The 12317-nt window shown below is 41.7% G+C and overlaps 1 protein-coding gene across 1 annotated transcript; it reads right to left on the bottom strand.

The window, feature by feature from the left end:
• Positions 1-884: 884 nt before the first annotated feature.
• Positions 885-9905, bottom strand: LOC147609804 (beta-glucosidase 40-like). Its single transcript, XM_086786823.1, has 13 exons — positions 9349-9905; positions 4588-4654; positions 4402-4460; positions 4081-4156; positions 3904-3975; positions 3673-3760; positions 3229-3466; positions 2967-3082; positions 2629-2849; positions 2421-2452; positions 1886-1988; positions 1697-1796; positions 885-1462 (listed from the first exon to the last, which is right to left on the bottom strand). Exons 1-13 carry the CDS (start codon positions 9574-9576, stop codon positions 1294-1296), a joined length of 1569 nt encoding a protein of 522 aa, XP_086642949.1. The 5' UTR covers positions 9577-9905; the 3' UTR covers positions 885-1293.
• Between the last annotated feature and the right edge of the window lie 2412 nt (positions 9906-12317).

Below are 12317 nucleotides of genomic sequence, written 5' to 3'. Positions count from 1 at the left end.
CAAGTTGAAATGCTTAGAGTTGTCTGCTGCTACACCCCATACCTACAATGTGAATAGTCGTCAACCTTTTGAGTGGAGGAAACATTTTGAATGTCTGGACCCAATGCCATTGTTTCATCAAAAGATATTTAAGGACAAGAGTGTCATGATGAACTGAAGCCCAAGTCTTAAATTGATGTCAAAATGTACACTCATCTGTGATAAAAGCCTTGCTGACAGACGCCACAGAAGAAATGCAGGCTACGGCACGTGAGAGAGAGAGAGAGAGAGAGAGAGAGAGAAAGAGGGGAGAAGAAGCTTCATGACACACGGAAAAAAAATCCTAAAAGAGCAAGAAACCACACAATACTCACCCCAAGTCTTAAGCCCTTCCATGGCAAAGGTAGAGAAAGGAAAAAAAAAGTACATCAATTTTGTCATTAAAAAAATAAGCCCTCTGATAGAACCTGAAACCACACTACTGACCCCAAAGTCTTCAACCTTTCCATGGCACATTTTTGATGGGCAATGAGCATTTGTGAGTCCTTGTCCGCCAGGCACCATCTAGGTCTAGGAGTCCTGTTAGTGATGGAAAGTCATATGTAACCCACTTGCAAGCTGTAACGTTGTACTTGGGTCAAGTACTTATTATTAGACCCATATTGGGTGCCCAGAATACTTAGGAATTTAGTGTATACCTGTGCGACACCCTTTTTCTTGTTCCAGGACACAAGGTAACATTTGGCAAATGGTTGATAAAGAGAACAAGAGTACTACATCACTATTGTCATAAAAAATAAGTCCTCTTAACAGAATCCCCTTGTTGGCTACTACCAATAGTGATTGTACTCAAACCACAACAAAGCTTGACTTTATGGATCACACACCTTCACGGGGAGTACGTACATGAACAGAGACTCATCGAACTTGCTATTAGTATAGGCACTCAAGCAAAGATGACAGCATTGATATGTGGTTGATAGTTATTTAGTAAGCCATTTATGCTTATGCACCAGAGAACTTTGAGTCAGAAGCTGAATGTGTAAATGCATGCTCATCAACTTCTAGATTAGTCTTTGCCACTATGTGGGCAATCATGCATATAAGGTTGTCTTCTAACCCAAAGTGTGAGGCATCCATCTATCTTGCTAGTCAAAGGTACATAAGGCTATGCGTTGTACAGTAATGCTGTCCAAATATAGCTTTACAGATCATTTACAAGTACTAGTAAAGGATGATTAAAAGGTGTTCATGACCTTCCAAGGCATTTATGGGGGGATGTGTACGCTTAGAAGAACTGGGATAATTTTGCTTCTAATTTTGCAGAAAAGTCTTATACCATAGAGCGGATGCCTTGGGGTACCGTTTCAAATTGTCTTTAAAATCAACGAAATAAAGGCCAAACTTCAGCGAATAACCGAAATTCCACTCCCAACTATCAAGTAAAGACCATACAAAGTAGCCTTTTACGTTGCAGCCATCCCTAGAATCCAATCAAGATACCAATTTTAGCATGATTTCTCCACCACATAAATGCATGCACATACATGCTCGCACCCACATGTATATGTTTATGTGCGTGTGTGCATGCGTGTGTGCTTGTAGCCCACTCACACACATACATAGATATGTATATATGTATGTACATGTGTATGTATACAAAAACTAAAGCCTTTGAAGAACAAAATAAGTTAAAACAAAGGAAAATGGTAGTTACTTGATAGCATCCAGTAAATGAGATAAATACTCTTGATGATAATGTATACGTTTGTCATCTTCAAGTAATTGCTGTTGCAGGTGGTTAGCTTCAGCATACCCTAAAAAAACAGCACAAAACATACCCTGAACTACAGAAAAAACACAGAAATATATCTGCAAAATCAGGGCAGAGGCCTAATGTACATACCATTCTCTGTTATAAAGATGGGTGGATTATTGTAATTGATGCGAATGTACTCCATAAGCTTTTTGATTCCCGAAGGCACAACAAACTGCCATATTGCTCCTGACTGAACATACAGTGCATGGAGTGAAGCACCATGTTACACAAAGTACTACAAGAAACCCTCATCTCTATCACCCTATTATTTGCTCGTTTCCTTTACGCATATCACCACCCATTCTTGTTTGCTCTATCACCCTATTATTTGCTCGTTTCCTTTACGTATAACACCACCCATTCTTGTTGTCAGAGCACCTGATGACAGGTAAGGGGCAGTAGATCATGGGCCACATGCTCCCTTCCCACATGCTCCGTTACACATACAGCCCACATTTTAGGGTTGTGGACAGGTCAACATTGGGCAGGCTGTATGTGTAAAGGCCCTTAGTGTAAAGAGCAAATGAATCTTAAAGGAACCCTTGCCTCCAAATTTGTCGAAAGAAGCTATGGTAAATATGAATTAAAATGAAACTACCCACTCTAGAGAAGAACTTTTTACCTTCTCCCCCAATGCCTTCCCTCCTCGCGTGACTGCACAATCATGACAATAGCATAAGCCTAGAGGAGATCACTAAAACTCAATTCCTTAAAAGAAAGTACCTTCCTTTTTTCCTTTTTGCCTTTTTGCCAGCTTGGCCAGTGTTCCCACTTTTAAATCTTCAAAAAAATAAAGCATGGGTAAACTAGCGTCGGTAAGAAACTCTTACATGGAGTAACAACCTGTGCATCCGGGTTGTCCTCTAGCAACTCTTCTAAAAGCGCAAACTTGCTGGCATGAGCGTAGTACGTGGTGTAGTGGTTGATGCCCACAAAGTCTACAGAGCCTTTAAGGGAACCACACAGCTCTGCCGTGAAGGCAGGCAATCGGTCACCCACCATTTCTCGCATTGATTTGGGGTAGTCTCCAAATATAAGTGGGTGCAAAAACCTGCATTATTTACCATGAAAAACAATCCATTAAAAGGTGTTTGCACACAATTTCCCCCCCCCCCAAAAAAAATAAATAAATAAATAAATAAATAAAAATCAGTGTCACCGTGCTCACCAACCCAATTCAAAATCCAGAGCTCTTTGCACTGCGGCTTTGTCTTCATCTGTATCTGAATAAGGCTCATACCATTTGCTGTCTAGTGCAATACCAACTACACCCCCTTGATGAGGCTGTTTTAAAAAAACATTTTCAGACCAAAAAACTTGAACACAGCTCACACAAGAGAAAATGGAGCAGCGCACTAGAACTGGCCATTTAAAGAAAAACAGAATACTGAGTCAACATGGCGCAACTTGATAGGCTTAAAAAACATGACCTGATACTTTTTTCTATAAAGATTGACTGCAGTTGAGTGTGCAATCAAGAGGTTGTGTCCAACAATATATGGTTCTCTCTGGGATGGCTTAAAGATGGCACGTCGTCCAGGTGCAAGCAAGCCCAAGCCTGCATAGCCCTCTGCTACCAATGAATGTGGTTCATTGAGCGTGATCCAGTGTTTCACTCGGTCTCCAAATTCCTTAAAGCATGTCTCTGCGTAGGCAGCGTAGTCATTGCTGCCGTTGATGAATGCAATGAGTTATGGGATCAACACAAACCCGTCTTTAATACTCTCTTACACCAACAGCAGTAGAGATGATTCCCAAAAACAAACTTTTGAATGACATCTTCGGACCCAAGAGATGAGAAATGTTAGATATGATATGGACATTGATACGAGTGTGGAAAGTAACTGTTGAAAACAACTATGTTCGGGACATACATAATTTGGCTACCCAACCATCCTTGATATGCATCCTCAAGGGCTTGCGGCAAGTCCCAGTGGTAAATCGTCACATACGGCTGAATGCCTGCCCAATAATGGGAACAAACATTTCAAGGTTGATACCCGAACTCAACCCGGCTTATCAAAAGCTGCATTTCCTATTTACATTACCCAACAGCACATGATAATGCATGCACAACACGATCATGAAAACTTGCATTTACATACCTTTAGCAAGCAAAGTGTTAATTAATAAGTTGTAATGGTCTATCCCCTTCTGATTTACAGCTCCCTTGCCCTCTGCACAAAGTCTTGAAGAAGTCACAACTCTGAACTAATGAAGCCACATATTTGTGGATGACTGCAACACAGCAGACAAAGCATGTTCTCCATTAAGTGCAATACCAGGATATATCCGTGGCCATGCTATCGAGAATCTGTATGCATCTAATCCCATGTCTGCCATCAGTTCGACATCTTCCTGCACTGCATCTAGTTAAAACCCCACATCACTTGAGCAAATTGCTGCATTATAGTCTCAGGCTCGATAAACAACAAGGCTGCCCGTGAGGCATGCACCCCACCATGATGGCCTATAGGACAATCTTGCACGTTCAACTTTAACTCCCCATTTGTCCCCACAGGCGGAGAATGTTGTGTCAAAGGCTACACTTATTTTTTTTTGAAATCCAAATCCAATTATCATTCAGAGGATAAAAACCATGCCTGAAATCGATTGTACTGATCAACAGTGATATCTCCATTGCTGAAGTCTTGAATACGGCCTGTTCAAGTTTGCAGACCACAGAAAATAAGGCTATAAGTTTAAGAAATTGCAGAGAATGGGGGCTTAAAAGCAGTTTAAGATACCGAAATTGCAGAGAATGGGGGCTTAAAAGGAGTTTAACATACCGAAATGGCGGGAAAAAGTGTCCCAAATGCTGGGTCCACGCCCATCCTCTTTCACTGCACCTTCAACCTGTTCAATACATCAACTTTGCCACCCTTATAGAAGTGTTTTTCATTCAAAAGTTAAACAGACAAAATGCTTTAAAAGAATGGGTTACATAACCAGGATCCCTGACAGACTTCTTCATGGCAGCAGGCTCAAGCCCAAGTTGGTATAGAGTGAACCTGTTGACCAGCAGGAACCAAGATTGATCCCTGGCCATGGCTCAAAAAGAGTCATAATAATAGGTGACCATACTAAGGCCTTCTGCCAGAGTTTCATTCTCAACTCCAGTAGTTCCCCTATGTCTCTAGCAGATGGGCACACCTTGCAAAGAGATATGCCGCCGCACGTGATCGCATGCATCGCATTGATCTCGAGCATCAAATTCAAATTTTCTCTATCAAGAAAGGGATGACCTGACCGTCAAGGTTACTGAATACTGGCGCCTTAACGCCGAGTATGCCACCACTAGCTCCGCCAAGTCACAGGAAGACCAGGTTATCACTTTACTAAACAAGTTGCCGCCTAGTTTCTTTACTTTTGTCACACAGACCATTAGTTTAGAACCTATGCCTAACCTATATGACTATGAGTGCCAACTCTTGCGCTTCGCTCGGTTGCATGACCAATATCATCCCAAGAAGTCATCCTCTTCCTTCTCTACTCAAGAGGGAGCCCTTGTGTCCAATACCACCTCCACCAACTCTCCCTCACAAAATGGAGTGGTCGGGTGGAAGAACCGAACTGTGATGGATATGGCACGCTCCATGCTTTTTGCAGCTGAGCTGCTTGAACGCCTTTGGTCAAAATCGGTCAACACTGCAGTGTACCTTCTGAACCGTTGCCCCACGGTCGTTGTTCCCAACAGGACCCCGTTTGAGACATTTTATGGCGAAAAACCAACCGTTTCCCATTTCCTTGTCTTCAGGTGTCGTGTGTACGCTCACACTCCGAATGACACAAGGGGCAAGCTTAAGCCAAGGAGTGAGTTGCTCATTTTTGTGGGCTACTCTTCTGAATCAAAGGCTTACAAAGTTTTTCATCCAAGATCAAACAAAGTCTTCGTTCGTCGAGACATTGTCTTTGATGAGCGAGATTTACTTCACCTTCCACTGCCCATACCAACCGAACAAGAATCTCATATTGTGCCACATGAACCCCATTAGTCACCTGCAACTTCGCCTCTTGAGGAGGGTTCCTCCTCCCGACAGCCACCCAAGGACCATGTACCACACTGGTACCAACAGACCTTCCCCATGATACCCCTTTGGATGGTCCTCATAGGTCCACCAAGCTTGCTCCTCGTGCCTTTTGTTTTCTCCGCAAACTATGTTGCACATGATGAGCCAACTTCGTGGGAAAGATGCTATCCAACAACCAGCCTGGAAAAAACAGGCTATGGAACAAGAACTTGAAAGTATTGATCGTAATGGCACATGGTCCCTTGTGGATCGCCCTCGTCATAGAAAGGTCATTGGGACCAAATGGATCTTTTGAACCAAATTTAAAGCCGATGGTACTTTGGACAAATACAAAGCCCGGCTAGTGGTGCAAGGTTTTCGCCAAAAAGAAGGCATTGACTTCGACGAGACCTTTGCCCCTACCGCTCGAACGACGACAATCCGTCTCTTACTTAATCTGGCTGAACACCACACATGGCCAATCTATCATATGGATGTCAAGAGTGCCTTCCTCAATGGCATTCTCGAAGAAGAGGTTTACGTTGACCAACCTCCGGGTTTCCCACTCCATGGATATGAGGACAAAGGCTTCCACCTGCATAAAGCTCTTTACGGGCTTATGCAAGCCCCTCGGGCGTGGTATCATCGTATTGACAAATTTTTTCGCAACCAAGGTTTTCAACCATCTCACTGTGATCCCAATATCTATATCCACATAGATCAAGGGATGGTTTGCCTAGTTCTATATGTTGATGACCTCATCATTTCTGATTCACATCAAGCCAAAGTGGCTAACATCATGGCACAATCGAGACAGACTTTTGAGATGACTCATCTTGGTCCTCTCTCATATTTCCTTGGCATGGAAGCGGCCCAACATCCTCATGGTATTTTTGGTTCCCAACAGAAGTACTGTCTTCAACTCATTACTTCCTACTTTCCTGATGGTGCTATCCCTATGGCTACTCCATTGGATCCCACCATCAAACTATCCAAGGAAGCGGACTCACCTCCACATGAAGAGCGAGCCTACCATCAAGTGGTTGGGAAACTTATCTAGCTCACAAATTCTCGTCCTAATATCTCCTTTTGCACATCCATTTTGAGTCAGTATTTCAATGCTCCTAAGGGGCCACATTGGAGTTCAGCAATGAGGGTTGTTCGCTATCTAGCAAGTACCTATATGTATGGACTTCACTACAGTCGTGGGATCACCCTGCGTGGTTACATGGACTCCAACTAGGCCAGTGATTTCGATTCCCGACGTTCTCATGGTGGTTATTTGTACTCCCTCGGATCTACCCCTTTCTATTGATCTAGCAAGAAGCAAGATACCGTTGCAGGTTCTTCCGCTGAGGCCGAATATCGGACCCTCTATGATGCCACCACTGAGGCTATGTATCTTCGACAGCTTCTTATGGATATGTGCGTTCCCATTGACACCGCTTCTACCATCTTCGTCGACAGTTAGAGTGAGATCGCCCTTGCTGGCAATCCTATTTTTTTCTAACCGTACCAAGCATGTGGGTGTACATTTTCATTTTACCAGGGAGCAAGTTGAGCTTGGTACCATCAGACTCGAGTACATTCCTACGGCGAACAACCATGCAGACATCCTTACAAAGTCTGTCAATCGGCCCATCCTCAAGCGTCTTCGTTAATCCAGTACCACCCAATCTCAACCGGTTCTACACCATCGACAAACCCTCGCACCATTCCTTGTCATGATCCTCTTCAAACCCCTTTTTTCATCTTCTGTCATGGTTCCCTTTTTGGCCTGAGAGGGGGTGTGTGGAAATATGCCATTTTATCCAACCCAAAAAGGACACTTTTGGATATTTTTGGTTTTTATTGTCTTGTGCTGCTGGCCGCCACAACCAGCAGCCCTTCACTCATATAAAAGACTCCAACGTTTTCTTCAATCAGATACATATCAAGTCTTGCTGCTGCTGGTGCAGGCCGCCTACATCAGGTGCAACTTCAGCGTTTTTCTGCTGCTGGACTGGCCGCCTACATCAGGTGCAACTTCAGCATTTTTCTGCTGCTGGAGTGGCCGCCTACATCAGGTCCAGCTTCAGCATTTTTCTGAAGCTGGACTGGCTGCCTACACCAGGGCTATCTTCAGCGGTTTACATCGCCTTCATCAGGGCTGGCTTCATCGCCTACACTAGGGGTGTCTTCAGCGTTTTTCAGCAGCCCTACTTCAGGCTGACATCAGCGTTTTTCAGCAGCCTTACTTCAGGCTCACATCAGCCTTACTTCAGGCTCACATCAGCCTTACATAAGGGTTATATCGGCGCTTTCATCAGGCGTATCTGCGTTTTATGGGACAGCAGCCCTCTCTACTCCTTTGACCTCGACATCGGGACGGCAGCCCTCTCTGCTCATTTCTTCAGGACAGCAGTGTACGATCTGCCTCGGATCGTGGCCTTCACCACCCTCTGCATTATCACGGGACAGCAGCCCTCTCCACTCCTTCAGAGTCCCACACAGAGCTCCTGTACTGGATTTTATCATATATATATATATACACACACACACACACCCATTGCATGCTGTATTATTTGCTCTGATCTCTCGTATATTCGTTCCTTTGGTCTTTTTTCCCTCACACTAACACATCTTTTAAGATGCCAAGGGCTTTCTTGACCATGATAAAGGCTTGCACTAAAGAGACTCCATTTATGAATTATTGTTTTGCAACAGTTTGGGCAACAGCCCAATTGACTAGAAGGTGCAAACAGTACTCTAAACTGCAACAGAAGAATCACTGCAGGCTCAATTTGATTTGGCCAAGACCGGTCTAGCACGCCCATAAAAGCAAGGTAACACCTCAGATACTACAAGGGTAGGCATCCCATAAAAAGCACTTGATGAGGTGATGAATATAAGATACTGTAATTGTGCAGTCTCATCGCATCCCCCCCCTCCCCCCGCCCCCCCTGCATGTTGATGTAGCGCATGTAGGCTTTCTTTTTTGTACATACATATACCAGATATCTCTCTCTCTCTCTCTCTCTCTCTCTCTCTCTCTCTCTCTCTCCCCCCGCCCCACCCCAAAACCTTGATGTCACAGACCCATGCATGTTGATTCTCACTCTCTCTCTCTCTCTCTCTCTCTCTCTCTCTCAAAAACCTTGGTGTCACAGACCCAAACAATGCTGATTCTCTCTCTCTCTCTCTCTCTCTCTCTCTCAAAAACCTTGGTGTCACAGACCCATGCATGTTGATGTTTCTACCCTCATCCCACAACCCTCTCCCCCAAAAAAGAAAATGAATTATTCTAATATTGCTTAGGTGACCCATGAATGCATGTAGATTTGGATAATCTTTAATCCACACGCACACACCCCTCTGAGATTGGGAGTAGAAGAGCCATGCATACCCTCAACAACAACAACCCCTTCCCCCTTCCCCCCCCCCCCCCTCCCAAAATTTTTTTTTTTTGAATGCATGTTGATGTAGCGCATGTTTACTCTCTCTCTCTCTCTCTCTCTCTCTCTCTCTCTCTCTCACACACACACACACACACACATCCACCTGATAGGCCGAAGAGGCAGCTCCGAAGACGAATTCTGGAGGGAAGCTATGACGATCAAGAGAAGAACTGTTGGTGGTGGTGGTGGAGATCTCCCCTTGTTTTTCCATGATGATGCTGTGCTTAAAGTCCAACTGAACTGCAGCGCCATGGGGGTATTTGAGCTGCAAGAAGAAGAAGCTGATGACGCACAAGAACGCACGAAGACGGCCCCAACAAGCAACCGCCATCGCAGCCGCGGACTCAGACTATTCTCCTTTGAATATCACAGGCTCCCGTCAATGCATGCCTCAATAGAACTTCTGTGCACGTCTAATAATTTGTCACTTTTTTAATCCTTTCATAGAATATATAGAGTTGCAACACTCCACTCAATACATCAAAAAGACGCTCTCAAGCCACTTCTAGGTGTAGTGACCAAGGCATTCATGTCAATCTCCTCTCAATTTCTTCAGTATACCCCAAGCATTCATCTCAATCTCCTTTCAATGCCTCTGGGACACTTCCTCAAGCATTCATGCCAATCTCAGCACAACACTGCCACAACTAACCACCCTTCAAATCAAGTACACTTAAAGGCTGGTCTCCATGGAAGTGGTTGAGTTTGCATAGTTAAAGTTCTCTTTATGCACCCATCACATATTTCCCAAGCTTGGCATCTTTGGGTTGGGCTCCATGGAAGGAGTTGGGCGTGCATAGTTAAAGTTCTCTTTATGCACCCGTTACATATTGCCCAAGCTTGGCATCCTTGGATTGGGCTCCATGTTTGATGTGCATAGTTAAAGTTCTCTTTATGCACGCAACATGTATTGGCCAAGCTTGAGATTCTTGACTTTTCTTAAGTTTTATTGGCTAGCTTTCAAAGTTACATTCAATAAGCTTTAGCTCCCCACCTACAAGGCTTGTCGTAATCTCTAGATGCTTGTACCTATGTTTTCCTTTGTATTAATATCTCCCCACCTACAAGCCTTGTCTTAATCTCTAGATGCTTGTACCTATGTTTTCCTTTGTATTAATATCTTTTCTTCATATTTAGCTAATCCCTAAACCTTTTAAACATTAAATAATTATTAAATAGGATTACTTGCAAAGACATAATGAGAACTAGATTGTATTTAGTTGAATAGGCATATGTGAAGAATGTTTTTAAAGTAAAACTCTGATAGACATAGTAAGAGATCTTTTTAGATATACACCTCATGTGTGTTCTAGGAAGCATGGAGGAACAATCAAGCCTAGATGAATGCATATTGATCATTGTTATGTATACATGAATATAACCACCCACAACTACAATAATATAAAGCCATGCCCCCTACTTTAATATACATTGCTATATTTACATCAATATAACTAACTAGCTACAAGATTATAGAGCCATGCCCCCTACTTTGATACATGGGTGATAATATAGTACTTTGTATTAAAATTTAAAGGGTCTAATTAAAAATAAGCGCGTATAATTTTAGAAAACACATAATTATTCTTCAAACAAGAGTGTTGAGTTTAAAAGAAATCTCTTGCTAAGAGATGTGACATATAAATTTTGTACTTATGATATGGTTATAAAATGAATTTATAAGATGTTTTTTCATACATAAGATTTTCAAAGGTATCAGAGATCTATGCACAAGCTCATCAATTCAAAGAGATGTCTTTTTGAAATATGTGTGGCATCTCAATGAAAACATATATAAGTTCTCAAAAGGTATTACACATCAAGGATGAGCTCATCAACTCAAAAAAGGTTCTCTTTAGGAAGACATGTGGCATCTTTATCAGATCATAAAATATGACCTGTAACTGCTTTTTTCATTACCATAACCATATAAATTTGGGTAACTCATCAAGTTAAACCAGATTTTTCATGCCTACGAAATGGCATCTAAACTAGCTAACATGAGCAATCTTTGAGATTGGTTATGAAGGTATCTTTCCCTTGAAACGTCTAAAGTGAGAAGAGATCATTTGCAATAAATTTATTCTTTATATAATTAAAATATATAATTCCTTGATTAGCTATCAAGATATCACTGCAAATATAACTTGTCAAGTAGCCCATAACAAAACTCAAATGATTAAATGAAATTAAATATTCACACCATTTTTTTTCAAGGGAAAAACCAAGCATTTTTTAATGATATGTGAAGAATTCTTTTTGTATTCCCAAGACCACGCCACCAAACATTAAGGCTCATAAAGTACATGTAAAACATAGACATAAAAGTATTTACATTAAGTACTTTGCTATCTTGATTGAACTTTTTTCATTTAATTTAGCAAGGAAGCATTACATTGACTTGCTTGTAGGTTAGAATGTTATAATATATGCATGGACCAACTTTGTTTGAGATATGCTTGAAATCACACTTTCTATCTTGACATATAAAAAAGAAAGGAGTTGATAACTACAAAGTATGTGTGGCCTTTTGAAGATTTCTTACCTCTATTATAAGAACAATTATGTATAAGATCTATTGTTATATTAAAACTTAAAACTTGGCATACATGGTCTAAAATTCAATTTTATTCAACAACAAAAGCATGACATTAACTTGCTTATGGATTATAATGCTACAATGTAAGCATGAAGAAACTTTGTTTAAGATTTACTCAAGATCATGTTTTCTTCTTTACACAATGAAAAGAATGGGGTTGATAACTATAAACTATGTGTGGCTTTGAAAGCTTCTTACTTCTATTTTATAAGAAAATTTGGGTACAATATCCAATACGGTATTAACATTCAACGCACATGATCCATATTTCAATTTTATTCAATAAATCAAGCAATATAATAAACTCAAGATCACACAAGAACCATAGCAAGGGAGCCTGCATAAGAATGAAAAAAGATGGATCAATAGTGTAAAGTTTGTTTTAAGAGAATTCTAAACCATTTAAGATCTCTCTAGGTGATCTTTTAACTTTATTTTTCACATCAACTAACTACATATGCTCATAACTACCT

Source organism: Cibotium barometz, chromosome 50 (genome assembly GCF_041138505.1).
Source record: "Cibotium barometz isolate CiBa-2024 chromosome 50, ASM4113850v1, whole genome shotgun sequence".
Classification (NCBI taxonomy): domain Eukaryota; kingdom Viridiplantae; phylum Streptophyta; class Polypodiopsida; order Cyatheales; family Cibotiaceae; genus Cibotium; species Cibotium barometz.
This window is presented reverse-complemented; position numbering and strand designations above follow the sequence as displayed.